General features: G+C 46.3%; 1 protein-coding gene across 1 annotated transcript; it reads right to left on the bottom strand.

Moving 5' to 3' along the window:
• Window positions 1-3,351: 3,351 nt before the first annotated feature.
• On the bottom strand, window positions 3,352-14,528 carry LOC146181647 (uncharacterized). The gene is made up of 5 exons (XM_084575823.1): window positions 13,386-14,528; window positions 12,068-12,313; window positions 8,552-8,556; window positions 8,339-8,457; window positions 3,352-3,356 (listed from the first exon to the last, which is right to left on the bottom strand). Exons 1-5 carry the CDS (start codon window positions 14,526-14,528, stop codon window positions 3,352-3,354), a joined length of 1,518 nt encoding a protein of 505 aa, XP_084431949.1.
• Window positions 14,529-18,169: the final 3,641 nt, after the last annotated feature.

The following is an 18,169-nucleotide window of genomic DNA, read 5'->3' on the forward strand; positions in this document are numbered from 1 at the left end:
TATCGTGGTGGCCACTACTGAGTATATCTCAGCCTTTAGCCACTCTTACGACGAGATCCGCCAGAGAAAGGAACTGACCAAGCCTAGTCTGCAGTACAGTCCAGACGGGTCGAAAGACGACCAGATAGCTAACGCCTACACCAGAACCACTGCACCGGAGACTACCGACGCCGGAGTTACCAAAGGCAACGCAATGCAGATCGATGAAGAAGACAAAGCTTACACATCAGTCCTTAAAATGGCGCAGGACTTCTCGAACAGAGTGAACGAAATGATCGCCGCTTTTCGAAATTGCAGCTTATACCCTTCGGACTTGGTGGGCAAAAGCCATTGTGATTCTGCGGATGACTGATACTTTCCTATTTCTTAGCTTTTAGAATACCTAGGTAGCATTTTATCATGTTTTTCCTAATCTGTCTATACCATTGTTTCTATATGTACTTGTGGTGTTTCGGAATGTAACGAATATGGACTGTTTATTCAATGCAGTTAACAACACAATGAAAAAAAAAGCACACACTGAGAATGATGGTGATTTATGCATGTGACAGATTAGGTAATTTTCTCATCCCAGTCAGCTGTTCTAGGTATTGACCACTTTCTGCACAGAGCGGTCGATTTCTGTTCACATTTTATTTGCACCTTTCTATCATAATGCTAAGTACAGGCTGTCCTGCTTGCTTCCCTGCATGCATGCATGCTTTTAAATTTTATGATTATCTTAATGTTTTCTTCGAATCATAGAATGACACGTGTCTTTTGTAAATATATGCACATGAATCCTATAAGTCATTTGCGTCTCATAATTCCGCGCCTGATGTTGCAGCAGCTCTTTTTCGCATTGCGGTAGCGTCATTTGTGAAATTATGCCAAAGATGCCTAACTGCGTAGAAACTGGACGAAACGAAGGCCCGAGACTAACTTCCAATTGACGAGCTCGCGTAAAAGAGAAAGGCGTCATGGGACTACTGCCGTGTTTATGGTTATATGCGGAGGAATGCGGAATAATATTGCACGGAAAAGTTTTCTTGAGTTGATGCATTACATGCCTTGCAAGATGTAAGAAAAAGATGCTGAAATAAGCAGTGTTTTGAGCACGCATTTATAGTTAAAGAAAAAAAAAACGAATTTACTTGTTAAATTGATAGCACTGAAATATGCACTAAATGCGATTCTAAAGCAAAGCAAACCAAATTGGAGGACGCTTAAGCAACGTTATCGGACCTCGTTCGCATCGCCTTCTCATGCTCTTCGCCGAGCATTAGCAGACGCTGATGCGCCATCAGCACTCGCAGAAGACGACGACTCACATGAGAACGACAAACATGTACAAAGAATAGAGAGATTTAGTTTACCGTGATCCGCGATCCGCCACCGTGACCCGCTACCGTGCGTGGGCGGGGCGCACAAGCTGATTGGTCCCGACGCAGCAGGTCTATGTGCCGCCATCCAGTATGTGGCGCCATCTGTCGGCGTCAAGGGATCTGGGCATGTGCAGTGGAATGCGTGGTGGCGGATCACGGTGGCGGATCGCGGATCACGGTAAGCTAAAACTCTCTACTTATGCGGCACTGTTTACGTACCCATTTACAGGTCCTTATACTCTGGATGCCCAGACAGCAATGTTTTGAAGAAGGTTAAGAATATGCAGACCCCACCGGGAAGAAAGATTTCTTTTTCAAATTGCACACTGGAAGTTTGTCAGCGAAGTGTTTAAAAAAAAAAGGCTTTTTCTTACCATGAGGATCCAACTGCCTCATTTGTAAACATGTGAACAACCGAAAACAATAGATCACGAATTTTTGCACTGTTGGGAGGGGGTTTAGTTCTGGGACGTGCTGCAAAGGATTATTAAAAGGGTTGCCAGTCACTCTTATGGAATTATATTTTTATCTACTGATAATGAAGATGGTTGTCGTTTTCATTTAGTTATGCTCGTGAGCTTTTATTGTATATGGAGCTCCAGATTGGCTTGGTTTCCCTGTGATATGGATGCGCGGCCTGCCAGCATGAACTTTCGTGAAAGTATTCACAAGTTTATTGAGGTATTGAAAACTCAAGCATGTGCCCCAGACAGGTTACCAAGGTTATAGAGCCCTTGGTCGCGCTTAGAGAATTTTAGTGTGACAAAGCCGTTTTTGTAGGAGTTGGCGGATTTAAATTTTTTTCTGCAATGTATATTCATCTGTCAAAACCTGGAAATAAAAAAGAAAAACAGTTCTCCGGTGGAATGGTTGCGTGCGCGCCTCGCACTGTGAAGGAACCGCGTTCGAACTCGCGGGTTTCCGCGAAACTTTTATTGTTTCTTCACTTTCTATTGGTTTTCACGTTACACCTACAACGCCGACATCGGCTTTTCTGCGACACTGGGTCCTTAATGCTGTCATAATTTGGCAGTGGCTTAACTGAGCTAAGCCAGGATTTACAAAGCGAAAGCAGTGGTAGTCGTGGATGAGATCGAATCGTTTATTTGTTGTTCTTGTTGCCCCTCCTCCGTCGCATTGCGTCGTCGCTTTGAAAGTCTCACTTCTCGCTTCTCGGGAGTTTCCATCGCTCGTTTAGCTCTCCAGCTCCAAGTTTCCAGCGTGCTGCTTCTTCACGGCGAGCGATGTCGGCAGATTCAGTAGATTAAGCTTGCAGGCGAGCATAGAGAGCGCTTGCACTAAGCCTTGTTGCCTTATCTATGACCTCTCACTGCAGACTCACCGCATTCTCAGCGTATATATACACCTTATATAAACGCCGTATATACGCCGTATATAAACGCCGCGCATGCGCAGTGAGGCGCATAGCTAAGTGATGAAGCCACGCGCAGCGCTCTACGGAGATCGGTGATATGCTTCGGTACAAATGAAGTTTGCCATCTGTGTGCAGAAGAGGCAGGTGATGAAAGAAAGAAAGGAGCGCAGCAGGCTGTATGCATATCCCGTGCGAAGGTGATGAAGCTGGCGGCGAGCAGGCGGCTGAAGGTCAAAATGCAGCGTACACGAAATGCGCCGCGCTATAGTCCAGCGAAGTTGTCGCTTCAAATACACATGGCATGCGCAAACTGCCAATGAAAGGTGTGGTTATCAAATATGAGTTCGAGACTGCAACAATGCTGCTTGCGTGCATTTGGTCTCATGGTTGCGGTTATATTTTTTATGAGCCTACACTAAATAAGAGAGCAGCGACGTTTTGCAGCTGCACACATTTGCACTTGGATGGTACCAGATTAAATGTGCGCAAGTTTACTCTTAGATTCTTATACGGAACATTGTTACCGGCGTAGAATATCATTCTACCGACAAGAGAAAAAAATACATTTATGCTGGCGTAAAATAATAAACTCGTGTATCATTGGCCCCTACTTCACACTGCAAATTATATTAAAAACGGAATTATGCCGTGAAAAATTCAGCAGTCTATACGTTATCACTTGACTGCGTTGAGAAGCGCCTTGGTTCTCAACAGACGCTTCCATGGCTGTTTAGTTTGTCAATATTCCGGAGGACATCAGTGCACCATTGAAAAAGATGTGGTGCCAAAACGGACGACACTCAGAAAGAGACGAACAGGAGAGGCGCAACTTGCAACTGTTTATTCACCGCAGAAGGAGGTGAATATAAGGCATAGAAAACCAGATAGAAGGAATCAATATCATGCACGTGAGTATACATAATCAAAACTGCCTTGAAAATCTAGGCCCGCACGTGCCTATCTAAAAATTCCCTTTTATTACCATACATTGCAATAGATGAAGTACTTACACAATCACTACTTTTTTCATTGATATAGAATACCTCCAGCAGTTCTTGGGCTATCTTATCCCTACTCTAAGATTTTTGCTTCCTTCAGCCTTGCTTTGCACAAGTTCCCGTCTTTTCCCACGCAGGCTTTAGAGTGGTGCGGTAAATGGGGCATTCTTCAAATCGCGTTTGTACTCTGATCGGCGATAATTAATTGGCCGATGTACACCTTCCCGAATGTCAAAGGTATACCTGGTAGATGATGCCAACAGCACACTCCAAGAACGGATCTGTATGCTCTTTCACACTAATGTTCTTGATCTTTAGTGGGATCAGCTTTACAACACAAGGAAGCTAGTTTTTTCGGGGTGGAAAATACCACAGGTATTATGTACTTTGCTGCAACGTGCTTCAAATTCGCAACCTTACGGGTATAAGTGATTACGACTGGCCTACTTTTTTGCTTCAGCCTACTTTTTGTCTACTAGGAATTGCAAAGCAGGCATTTTTGGCTACTAAATAACAAGGGGCGGCAGGGGGTATTCACTGCTTGCAAGGCTCAATGTAAGTCATGTATGTGAACCTCCATGATTCAGTACACTAAGTTGATTGCAGCACATTGTGTTTAGTGCACTTATTTAAAAATGCCGCTGACCTTTAGCAAAAACAACAACAACATGAATGAGTAAATTTGATGAACAATATTTTTTGGTGTGCGGTTTTCAGTTTAACGCAGAGTCTAAAGTTGCACGCAAGCACAGAATAGATTTAAGGCGAAAGCTTTTACATGCTCACGGGCGTGCACAGAAAGTGTCCGTCCGCAGACAGTGTCACACCATCCCTATCGAAGGATGACGTAATGTATAAGTAAATAAGTTGTTTTACGAGGTACAGGCTGAAAAAATTGTCTATGTGTAAATTTTCGTTGATATGGAGTAATTAGTTAAAGCCAAATTCAGTATACGTTGAAATAGCCATGGATGTCAATTAATTTAGTTGCTGACGTCAACGCAGCCACGGACGTCGAAATTGTGCAAAACGGTGCAAAAATGTTGCAAAGCTATAATTTCCGGCCTCGTCATTGCGTTACAACATCGAAAACATTCAAGAGTAAATGAGGGAAAAAGTAGTAAAAGAGAAAGAGTGAAATAATAGAAAAGATAGAAAACAAGCAAAAGAGAACAAGTAGAAAGAGTTAAAAGGAAAACGAGAAAGAAGAGAAAAAAAGGGGCAGAAAGAGAAATGAAATAGAAAAAAAAGCGAATGAGTGAAAAAGCCGCAAATGAGTGCAGAGAGTCGTAGAAAAGACTTTCGCCTTATAAGAGGTCTAAGTGCCTGTAGCAAATTTTTACCTTCATCAGTACAGTTATCTCCTGTCGATATTGTGCAGCCATTCTGCCATCTTTTATAGGGGGACATGATACAACACACCTAGTCTAGGCTGTATTAAAAGCGAGTCTTTGTTGAAAACCATTTATGAAGTGAAGTGAGTTTAAAATATTTATGGCTGTTTCAACGGGCCCCGCGGTAGTGGTGCAGTGGTAAGACGACGACTAGCGTGCCGGAGTTCCCGGGTTCAAACCCGACCACGGCGGCTGCGTTTCGATGGAGGCGAAACGAAGTGGCGTCCGTGTGCTGTGCGATGCCAGTGCACGTAGGCAGCCACTGAATGTTTATCCGTTGTAGGCCGTCATTGCATCCGCCACCGCTTCGGTGGTGGACGACGGCTGTTGTTGCGGCGCGCGTCTTTCTTTCCCTCTTCTTTTTCTTTCTTCTCTATTTTCTCTTCTGTCCGCACGAGGCAGCGGAGGTGGCTCAGCTACAGAGCCAGTAGCAGGCCCGTGCATTTTCTTTTCCTTCTCTCTACAGCCACAACAACCCAGTCTTACGATATATAAGAAAATACATGACACACCTATTAATCCATATCATTTGTTTCTTGCATAAAATACTGCTTGCACAAAATCTCCTGCGCCCAACCAGGTGTTGGCGCGGCAGTTAAGCATTAACATGCGCAAAGGACATGCGCCCCGTTCGCTCTTTCAATGGCCCTTGATGGTGAAAAGGCCTTTTTGGGGGACGCAGCGGGGCAGTCGCCATGACGGTGGACGTGTTCTCTCGTCGTTCCATGTACGCTTACGAGTGCTTGCTCTTCGCAAGTTCTGTTTGAGAGAGGATGAGAGATGGCAGGCATTTAAACGAGGCCCTCTGAGAAGCTTGTTACTAATGCTAAGAAACTAAAAAATAAACGCTTTCGCCATCTGCACCAAAATTCAGTTTCAGTAGGTTACGTGAGGACACCTTTATCAAACCATACCAGATTGGATTTTATTGGATTTAGTAGTGGAGTGTGAAAAGCCTTCTCTGCCCGCTCCACACATGCCTGTATACTCGGATTTACCAAGGCAAACGGAAGAACTTGGGTGTTTTAGGTACTATGAAATTCTACATCACAGTACTGCATGCTACATCGTATACTCCCTCATGCAGCTGCTGATGTGATGAGAGGGATCCTGATGTACAATCCAATTTTAGCAGCATATTAAGTTTTCAGTTAACTTTACTCGTGTCCATGATATTCATCTGCTGAATGCGAGGGTGCGGAACTGAATCCTACAACAACGGTCCGATCACGATCGCAACGATCGTGATCGTGCCCTAAGTGCACGCCAAATAAATGCCTGCGATCGATTTTAACGCGAAGTCATTTGCTACAGCCTTTCTCCAAAGGCTTCAGAGTCGTATCACCGCGTACGAACTTGAGGAGTACGCAGTACATATTGATGTTTTGACCACAGTGCAATATATTACGCTATGTGATTGCAAACGCTCGTTCTTTAAAGTGAAAGAAGAGTGCGACTAACAAGGCACTATACAGACAAAATGTAGTTGGCTTGTACCATTTGAACATACAGTACGTATAAATGTAAACCACGTCTAAAAGACTAGAAAGCGCCAAGAAAAAAAAAACATTATAGGGGCAGCCGCCACCGGCCGGTTTGAGACCTAATGTGTGGTACTTCGACATATATTTGACGCAAAAATTCCCTTCAATATATGGTGATTCACAACCTTTTTGCTGTAAACGCCCTGAGTTCGAAATGCGCTCTTAAGGGGACTCAAAGTTTGTATTCAGCGCTCTCGCTTGATGGCTGTCGATTCATTGCCACTGAAGTATCGGCGTCGATCTCACGAGATTGTAGTACTGACAAACTTTAAATGCAGTAATAAGCCAGCAATATTATCAGAAATTTGGGACATTGGCTAGGTATAGCGTCGCTGAGTCCTGTGGCCGCATGAGCTTGACCACACACACTGAGGGCAAATGCCTTTCAAATCCACCGATCTGAACTGCTTCTGTTCCAGCTCAACCCCGTGATCCCAGCAAACTTTCAAATTTAATCCTACCACCTAACTTTCTGCCACACCCTGTTACGCTTGCATTCGTTTCAGGTCCTGTCTACAACCATCGATTATCCTCTCTTCGCACTACATGCCCTGTCCATGTCAATTTTCATTTCTTGATATCGACTAGCATATATGAGGAACTTGCCTTTGTTCCATGACCCACCCTGCCTGCTTATCGTCTCTTAACGTTACATTATTACTGTCTGTTGCATAACTCTTTGTGGTTTGTGTAAGTTGAACTCGGTCAGGGTGGATGTTCGGGCGAGTTGGTTCATCGTCATGGAGATGTAACGCTTTGAAGACAAAAACAAAACATATGGTTAACAGCACGCGCTGTCCACTTCTTCAAAGCGCTGTATTTCCATGATTAAGTTGAACACTTACCATTTGCCTCCCCCTTTCTGTCTGCAGGTGAGTGCCTGGAATACTCGACAGTTATAGATTTTCCTCCCGGGAATACAGGTAATTAGCCATTGGTGATCTGAGAGCAGCTGCCGAACTCTCTTCATTCAATTCTTATTCTTTTAGTTATCCCTGTTTAGTTGCTCAGATATGCGATATCTTCCTGTCCTAAGTGGACATACTTTCTTACCACTATATCCACTTAACCTGTCGCCCACGTACTACCTTTACCTGCGCCCTATAGAGCTCGCATATGGGAAAAGTCGCGTTTTCATATAACTTGCAGTAAAAATAACGAAATGGGTTCTTTGCTGCGAGATTTAGGTTTTGGATAATTTCCTGTACAATTTAAGGCAACAGTTACCGACAACATCTCTATGATTTTCCTTTTAAACCCGATGTGCCTCTACAAAGACCAAATAAACTGTGGTGGCTATCGTTTGATGCAGTGTTTGTCGAACCAAACAGAAAAGATGTCTAACTTAGGCATTCACACAACAGAGGCACACCATTTAATGCTGTGGTTTGTTAAAAAATGTACCCACACATGAGTACACATTGCGACGCAGAATAATCAGGCAGCTTTAAAACGCACAGGCGAGGAGGTTCTCAGATGGAACCGTCACTCCGACAATGTATTTTGCTCTAAAAAAAGTACAGCCGTTAGTTTATTTTCATGCTGCATGTGGTTAAGAAGAAAGTTTCTAGAGCTGTGTCTCATATTCGTGTTAACCTCAAATGGGCTCCTAAAGTAGCGGGCGTATTACACAGCAAACTGCTCGCATTGGCGGCGTCCTTACTTGGAATGTTCATCCCCGAGATGGCCAGAATGACGACGACTAGGGAGAACACGAACAGGAATGCTAGGAGCATGATGAGCGACCGCTCGGGGAACTGGTTCATATCGTCGTCGTCCCGGCTGCAGTGATAAGCATACAGTTATATCGTAGGCTTCCATAGTAAACATTGAGATTTGTCTAATAAAGCTAATACTGGCATCTAACTTTTCGCACCGGCCCTTTTGAACGCGACGCTAAAGAAAAAAGGTGCTTAGAATTCTGGAACCGTAAGTTCGTGCAACTTAATGTAAGAAGGTTTTCATCGCTGAGTTGCACAAAGGTAAAAAAGTACAACCACCGAGAGAGAGTGTAGACATGATTTCAGACCCGAAATACCTAAAGCAAGCTACAAGTTTTTCTCACCTGTTTGGAGTGAAATTAAATAACGGCGTCTACGCATTATATTAAGCAAAGTGACTGAAAATATGACACTGAGGTAAATAAGGAACTGAACTTGAAAGAAAAAAAAAAACAAAAACCAAAAATAAATGCGGAAAGGGACGGGCACTGGCGCTGCCAATCAGCAAACGATTATTCGAAATGAGTTACGCAGAAGCCAATACGACCAATGCGGCGTCGCAACTATCATTTAATGGGTGATAGGGAATAGACACTGCGAGAAATGGCGCACTGAGCGGATGACACTAAAAAGATATATCCTGTTCTATTAGAGAAAAGCCAAACCACAACAAAGGTTGTGAAAATAAAACCCACGAGCGTCATGTAGCAACGTTTAAACACGTCACCTAAACCAATACGAACAGAACAATAAAGAGTTTGGGCAGTGTTCGCGAACTAGTGTTGCGTTGGTGGCGGTGATCACTTTTTTAACGTTATGGCCTTTTGACACTCTTTTTGTTGTTATTACGTTGAATACAAGATAAACAATGCAAAGAGACGCTAAGCCTGCAGTACAAATGTAAACGCAAAAACAACCTCTAGTATTCTCCTATTGAAATGTATTGCCAATGAATGCAGAATGTCTAGAATGTTACCGAAAATAGAAAAATGACACAAACGTCACGCATGAAAGTTGACAGCGAACAAGCTTTAGTACTATGTCTCAGATTGTCGCCAAGGTCAGGCTTCTCTGCCTTTTCATTTGAAATCGTGACATAAAACACAACATCCAGACGCGCAGGGGAGATTTTGCTAAATGGCCAAGGACAAGGGGACTCAAATCTGTCAGAATCCGAATTACGAATTGCCTTCTGCGCCGGGCCACAGGAAATTATTACGAAGTAAACACAAACTACACTTGCAACAAAAATAGGATGGGATGACAGACAAAAAATGCATGCGAGCGCGCAAAGCTTAGGTTGGTGCCACGGTGTGTAGTGGAAGAGACGATTCACATCAGACAAAAAGCAAGTAGAAAATTCCTAGGGGAAGAACACACTGGCATTAAGACAAACGCCGAAGTAGGGTGACCAGTTCGACGCATATCTTCTCTGAGGTAAACAAGCCTTAAAGCCCGTGCACCAGTCACTAAAGGGTAGCTCGTATCCTAGGCCAAAACAATGATGAGTAGAAGGATAGCGCTACTAGGCCAAGCAAGTAGGCCGATCGCTTGCAAAGGCTAAGCTTGGTTACGTGAAGGCGAATCGCTATGTCCAAGGGCTAAGTCTGCACCGCGGTAACCCGCTCAACAAACATCAGAAGGTAAGACATAGTATCTAAACCCAAAACATCTATGAGTACAAGGACGGAACCTAGTAAGCCAAGTTTATAAGCCTTTGGTGGCCGAGCGCTACGAGATTTAGCTCGGTACATCGCAGACATTACGGATACAGAACTTAGCGTGGATTTAGTGACTACACATGGGGAAGAAAACATAACAAACACGTTTTGTGATAACCTGAACGACGGCTTCATTACATACCTGAGAGCTTGTTTTAAGAAGTGTTTGAAAAGCGGAAACCATGTCTTGACAAAGCTTTCGAGCACATGATTCTGACAGGCCAAATCGCTTGTATGACAGACCAAGCCACCTATCAGCGCAGGATGCCTTGATGCAGATGAAGATGCACCTGTTTGACCCCCCTATCTCTCACAATATCAGGAACTCCTGGCGGTGGACGTAACCAAAACTTTTGACTGAGTTAGACGCACTGCCATTTTAGCAGCGTTGCAGAAGGTAGCAGGGTACCCAGAGGTCTATTTCTACGTCCGTGAATTTCTTCAGGACCGCGCACCAGTGACATCAGCTCTCGCCTTTCTTCCATCGCAGCCTCAATCTCCCCATTTTTTTTAATGTGTTCATTGTCCGCGTTTGCCAAGAAGCTGCGGGGCTCATAGTCCTTAAGGGCTAAACATTTCGGGTTAATAAAGTTTTCACTACCACTACTACCACCGAAGTCTCAGCTTGTTTTTGCTTGTGTCCTAAAGTAACAGATGAAGGAAAAAAAAGGAAAGAGGAGGAGGAATAACTTTATTTGGTGCCCAGAAGGGTTTAGGCGACCGGGTCTAGGTCTCCCACGTGGGAACGTCTAGATATTGTCTCTTCGCCGCCACGAGGGCCTGCTGGACAGCCCAGAGATGGTCGTTGAGACTGGAGCTGGGCAGAGCGTCGGACCACCTCAACGAAAGGGTTTCGGAATTAACGCCTTTCAATTGTGCCTTGCACTCACAGAGTATGGGGTTAAGTGTTGCTATGTTTGTCTTGCAGACCTTTCATGTGTTAGTGTCATAAATTTTAGGGTAAACCCTGTTGTACTGCAGCGGGTTCGGGCATGTATTTGTAATTTCCTTCACGCGACTGCCTGAGCTCTGCATAGTTTGCTGCTAGGCGGAGGGAATGTCTGGCGTGCCAGGTAGAAGGCTTTGGTGAAGTCATTAAAGCTCGTCAGGCTCTCTCTCTTCCTTCGTCATGACTCTCTCTGGCACGGTACGCGAGACAAAAAAATTCCAAAGGGCACTTTGGACCACTAAAGTACGATGAGGCGAAAGCTATTATAGCGCGATGGATCGTAGCCCTCCACTACAGCACCTCTCTTTACCTCTCTCTCACTCCCACCTTCCTTCCTTCCTTTACGGCGTGGTACATGTGTCCGCGGAAAATATTGATAGGCGTTTTTTTATCCTGTAAACCAATTTGAAATGCCGCTGATGTCTGCTGTACTAACGCCTCCTAGACATCTGAGCCTGCTTCTGTTTGCTGTGTGGTGCGGCGTTCGAGGAAGCGCCAAACGAAAGGCGCCGCACGGACGCCTAGATCGGACTCTCAGCGGGGTCAACTTCGTCTATACATGAATCGCCTGATGAGGTCATGACCAATTGTGATGGTACTATAGTGCTCATATTCTAGAGCACTAACGGTACATGGCGCATCCCTTGCCGAACACAACCAGCATTCCATTGAACGCACCAACGTTCACCGGCGTCCTATAATTCGTTTACAGGAAATTAAAGGTGCAATACCTTTCACTCGCGGAATCCCGCTATCCTCAAGGTAGACAAGAGGAATTATGATGAACGTTTTACAATCCGGAGCGTGGCGCAGTTAGTAAAGCGCTCGGCTGGAGATCCACGGGATGGAGGGTTCTCGGTGGAGACAAGGTTGATTTATTTTTAACTATCTCCCTAGAAAGTGACACTCTCGCCGACAGTCTCTGCCGACAGAGCCTGCTGACAGCGACGAGGCATTAAAGCATTTCGCCTTAAAATTGGGCAGTAAAAGCGAAAGCTCACTGACCGGTTCCAGGCTGGCGTCAGGGCCGAGGATTGGCCACTGGAGGTCTGCCATCGCTGCTGGTACTGGATAGGCATTCTGGGACTGGTCATCCGCATCGGTCCCGAGGGCACGCGCGGCAGGTAGCCGCGGCTGCCCAAGCCTACGGGCGAGCGCATCATGGCCGGCGGATGAGCCCGCATGCCCGGGGACGACAGCCGTGGTGGGTACATGGGGGTCACGGCGCCCGAGTATGGCCCGCTCGGCTGCAGATCCCAGGGCGAGGTGATGCGGGGGCACACTGTTCACATACTGGTCTCTCTTAAACGGGACGGTATTGTCCTCGGCTTGAATTCCTATCACTAGAAACCTCATAACTTAGCCACTGAAGCTAAATATGAAGCACGATGGAGTGAAATTACCATGAACGCTGCATGAAGAACAATGACGTGACAATTCTGTTAAGAAATTACGTGCGTATTTACTCAAACACAATTTTATCAATAAGGGCTTCGGCGACGGCTTTTGTACTGAAAGAACTCTATACGCTTCGCGTAAATAGTCTCGGGCAGTCTTTTTTCTTCGCAACGAGGGATCCAGGCTGTACAAGTGCGCCGTCTGCTGCGGTTGCTAAAGTACAATCTGAGCAGTGGCTCAACACCTCCGGAAGGTGGTGAAGGGTGGAAGTTCCTGGCCCTACGGGGCTGGGACGGTAGGTCAATGCTGCTTGAGGCGGGGGCTAGCCAGCTACCGAATTTTATATGTTGTAGGCCGTCATTGGACCCGCCACTGCTTCGGTGGTGGACGACGGCTGTTGTGGCGGTGCGCGTCTTCCTGTCCCTCTTCTTTTTCCTTTCTTCTCTATTTTCTCTTCTATCCATACGAAGCAGCGGAGGTGGCTCAGCTACAGAGCCAGTAGCAGGCCCGTGCATTTTCGTTTCCTTCTTCCTACAGCCACAACTACAACAACAACACCTCGGGGGCCACAGTTAAGCGGTGCCGTTTATTTCGTCAAAACTCTTCTTGCTATTGTGATTATCTCTCCGAAAACATGCATATGCTTCGTCTTTCCCACGCAACAAGGGTAGAGCGAAATGGGCTTCTCTCATGCCCTGTAATCACTGGGAAAGAAGTGCAACTGAAGAGTGAGTACGTCTGGAAAATAAAAGACTGGTTAACGCTAACAGTACATTAAAACATGCCTCTCTGAAGTTTCCTCCCTCAACATATCGCAGAATCAAGCCTCCAGCTACGATAAAAATTGCCATTACCGGGTATATTAAACGTCTTTGATTTTTCTTTGTGTTTGGATAAATAGCGTACATAAACGGCACTCACCCTCAATCCTGGTCGCTGAAGACGCTGGAAACGCTCAACGTGCTGCTCCGAAGGCTCACTGGGCTCAGAAGACTCGTAAATGGCACCCTGCGTGGACGACGCCACATGATCATCCATAGGCCGCTGGTTCTGCCTGACGGTAGGCCGTAGCTGCTGCGACAGCGATGTCGTCATGGGCGGTGGTTTGCGCACGTGGAGATCGGACAGCTGACGACGTTGCGGCGTCCTCAACTCCTCGTGCGACCGCAATGAAGCCCGCAAGCTAAGCTGTCGGCGCGGCATGTCGTATCCACTGGAGCGGGCGCCGACCAGCGCCGAAGAGTCATTAACTCGTCTCGAGGACGGGCTACCCTCGTTCATGTTGACGACGATAGTGGTAGGCGGTAGCACGATCGGCCTCAGAGGCTCTTGAAGCGGAACCGGTCCCGCCGGTGGCATGTCCTGGTAGTCGTAGAAGGACGCCTCCTGACGATGGGACACGTTACAAACGTCGTCGAAATACATCTGATGATTACTCATGCTCGGCTGTTCAAACCGGTCGTGCCTCGAGCGGTGTCGGTCGTCATAGTACTCATCGAAGTCAGGAGGATGCGGTGGTCGAGGAGGCGGACCGTCTGTGTAGAACGCCTGACTTCCACGCGTTGCGCATTCTGCTCCCTCGTTGATGCTTGTCCCGGACCTCCTTTGATACCTCTGCACCTCGACGTAGTTCCTGCCTCCCTGTTCGTCTTCATACGAGTCGTTGTAGAACCTCTCGGCGAAGACGGGTCCCGTTTCGGCCATTGCCTTGAGCATCGCTTCTGACGGCGGTGGAGCCTTGTAGGGATCCATTTGCTTCTTGGCGGCCTTCTCGCTCGATTTTGCCTTCGGTTCCTCAGACTTCTCGGAAGGCTCGCTCTTTTCAGACTTCTCGGCCTTGTCCTTAGATGCTTTTTTCTCGGCCTTGGGCGAACCCTTAGTGGAACCTTTGCTTGGGCTCTTCGGACTTTTGGGGCTCTTTTCTTTACTCTTCTTGTCCTCCTTGCCACCCTTCTTGTCATCTTTGCCACCTTTCTTGTCGTCCTTGCCACCTTTTTTATCATCTTTGCCTGCTTTCTTGTCCTTTCCCTCTTTCTTGCCGTCATCATCCTCCTCCTCGGGCATGGTCGCGGCTAGTCGTTGACAATCCGCTGGTTACAAGACCCTGAAAAATGCATGTGCGCTTAAAGTGTGCAAGGAAAAGGCTGTGGACCTTGAACTAGTGCAATGTCGTTTTGCGGTCAGCGCTCATCATGACTGCCATTTCGCAGGTCTGCACCCACAGAAAACCTCTACCAGACGTATCTGTTTCCAAGCGACAGGTGGAAATAGAAAAAAAGTGACGGCTTCCAATGAATATTGGATCAACACAAATGGAATACTGCGGTAGAATACTAACCTTTTCCATTGGAATGAATTATTTTCTGCGGTGGTGACTGGCTGACTAAAGGTAAATTTGGCATGACGGCGGCCTGTCCGCCGAGTGCAGATGGGAAACAGTTGGAATGGAAGCTTTGTATTGCTGCAGCTCTAATGTAGAGACGTATTTGGGGTGCGTATAATGAAACATTGTAGGAAGTTAATTGCTCTGTGTGAGGCTACGTGCGCAATCGATTTATGTCAGTACAAATATATCTTATACTGTTATGGTTGTTGACGGTCGCGAAGTGCGCGTCCTGGCAATGAAAGAGGCACACCATCTTCATTAGCAGTAAACGTTAGTGACTTCAACCATTCTGCCTACATGCAGAGCTTATGTTGGGGAAGAGGATCCAGTCCAATAGAATACATTCACGCATTCCATCTGCTGAGTGACTCAGACCACGATTGGACATATGCCACTAGCATGTCTGTAGACACTGACTGCAACGTTCTTATGAAACTTCAGGTTAATTATGTATTTAAAACCCCAGCATAAAACCATAAAAATTAATACGTGACTTGTGCCAATCTGACGAAAAACTCATGCGAGCTGACCAGGATGGAACTCCGTAAAGCGCAGGTAAGTAGTCCAAAGCACTTTCACTGTTACTGTAAACGACAGCAAACAAAGGGCACGTCTCACTACATCATAGGTGTTGTCTTCTATTCAAGACGAAATGTGAACTAGACTAACTTCTGCTAAGTACTTCGAATCGCCGCTATGACTTGACCTAGATGGAGCGCCACGAATAAACTGATCTTGCCTGGACATTCCCTGTGACAACCACTGGACGCTGCCGCGGTGGCGCCACCCTGTTGCCTACCTCGTGACGCTGGTTCCTCCGAAGCTGGAAGCTGTTGGTACGCCGGGTGCCAAGAACCAAGAGGGCCGCGCTGACGGTCGCCGAGCGGCCCAGCGGGTGTCCTTCGTGCCGCCGGCTCCTGGGCGCGCGCGCCGTGGCTCCGAGAAAGCGGATCGCGTCCTCCTCCTCTTTCTTGATTTATTTGTGTTTGTGGTTTACTTGCGGCTATCTGTAAAAAAACAACTGCGTTCTAGATCGTGGTACATTTAGAATATCCTATGGTCGGAATATATGACTTTTTTAATGTGTCGATTCCATTCACAGGCAAGGAATAGCTGTGCCTGTGCCTAAGAAGGTTTGCACGAAAGGAACATTTGGCACTCTGTTCACTACGTCACTGTAAGCCCCTACGGGGAGTAGTAATCGCGTAACGTCGTAACGTGGGTGTACACTATACTGAATCCTCGACATCTATTGGCGTCTCAGTGCAAGAATTTGATTTTTTATTGCTTTTGCTATGCAATTGTGTCAGAAGTTCCAGGATATGTCGGTCCGGCCGATGCAAGCAACGAGGCGAAATAGCGTTGGCACAGATTTTCTTGTAGGCAGTGTACGCCCACAGCGAGTCAGCCAAACACACAAAAACAATTACACATCGATAAACAGAACGCAACCATTAGGAACACACATTAGAGCGTGAACCAGACCACGCGTGAAAGGAGTTACGAAAGGAAGACACCCCGTAGGTTTCTAAACGATACAATAATTAAGCGGTGACTTAGAGCTAGGCTGAGCACGGAACCATGCAGAAGCATTGATTAGCATTGGTTTAGCGGTTTTATTTATTTTACCTTACTTTTCCAAGCCCATGTTTAGCTGAGTGTCTGACAGGTGCTTGGGGCTTGGAGAAATTAACTTCTTTAGTGCAACTCTGTCAGAAGAGTTACGATTAAGAAGGCGGCGACACCCGAATGAAAGCGTTAAAGGGACTATGAAATGGATGGAAGGGCCACTAATAAACGTTTTCAATGTGTAGAATGAATGCTTTTGAGCATTTTCATAAATTATAACTATTTAAAATGAGCCAGCAATTTATTATTAATTTTTAAAACCGTTTTTTTTAATGCGCGGGCCGAGTGGTCTTGGTGTGGCGGTGAGATTTGGAACTAATTCTCCTTAAGGTCATTCGTTACAACTACGGAGACTGACAGATTGCTAGAGGCTGTCATTCGCTGCAGCCACGACGGCCACGACGACACGAACACACTTCCAGTAGCAGCAAAAATTCAGCAGCGAGTGCTGAATGTGCGAACCCCTCAGCTTTGCCTTCGGTTCGAGTCGTTAATCGAGAATGTAGCGGCCTCTGTGGACTGAAAGTGTGCGTCGGCGCCCAAGTCGAAACGCGCATGAGCTGGCCCGATCCAACATCGTAACGACCATACACTTCTGCTTTAGATAATATTTCAGGAGCAGCACATAAAATAGACGGAGACAACCTTGGAGTACCGACCGACGACGAAGCAACAGCGTATTATAGTCCCGTCTCGATTTTGCAGCACCGATCGTTTCTCCGGCGTGTGGTAAATACACGGAACATGCGTTAAAAAAAAGCCTGCCTTAAGCTACATCAAGAAAGTATACAAATTCGCACCGGTTACGTGCAGCACCGGATGTCGTGATGTTACCGCAGAGGTGCCATCCACAAGCGCGGCAGGCGATGGCACTCTGGCTGTGCGCTGCTCCGAGGTCTTCACTGGGCCTTGTTTGTCGTCGAAGCCACAGACGGCGTTTCAGAATCGGTCAGCGCAATAGCAGATATTTTATGAATGATACTGCCTTATTTTCAGAAGCATTACTTAACAAAAATATAAAGAGATTAAGCTTACAGCTCCGGGGCTTGCGTGCAAGCTGACCGGGTGAGCAGAGCCGGCTCGCACCGGCGTCAGCTGATATGCCACTTCATGTATGTAGAAACTTTTTTGTATTGCTGCTGTCTACTTCCAATTCGGTATGTGTCACCAATCCCCAACAGGGTTCATTTATAACGTAGTTTTATCCCAGTGCTCTAATGTTTGCAAATACCCCTTAAAGGTTATATGGATGATCGCCTCACTCCGAAAAGAGCTGGCCAGCTCTGTCCGTCAGCAGCGTGTTCGCGTCGTTTTGGCGACTTGTCCCATCGTATCGACACGAACTCTCTGGAAACGTGTCTCTTTCATTCAGCAATACGTATCGTAAATAAGCTTCTGTGCGCACAGTTGGCGAACTCCTTGTTGCACCAGAAAAGCAATGTGGCAAATCCGCTTCCTGGCTAGCATAGCCGCTCGCGTGCTAACTTTTGAGTGCTATTCCTGCGTGTAGCCGCGGAAATCGGTTACACCCTGCGCTGCTTTGCTAATGTTTTCCGCCGTGGATTCTGGCTAGGACGGTGCTTGTCACGAGATTAAATACGCATGCACACTACGGCTTGGCACATCCTAAACGATGTGCGCATGGAATTAAAAAAAAAAAAAAAACGCAACCCTCTTGTTAATCTTAAGT

Source organism: Amblyomma maculatum, chromosome 8 (assembly GCF_055883805.1).
Source record: "Amblyomma maculatum isolate TAMU_Amacu chromosome 8, ASM5588380v1, whole genome shotgun sequence".
Taxonomy (NCBI): Eukaryota; Metazoa; Arthropoda; class Arachnida; order Ixodida; family Ixodidae; genus Amblyomma; species Amblyomma maculatum.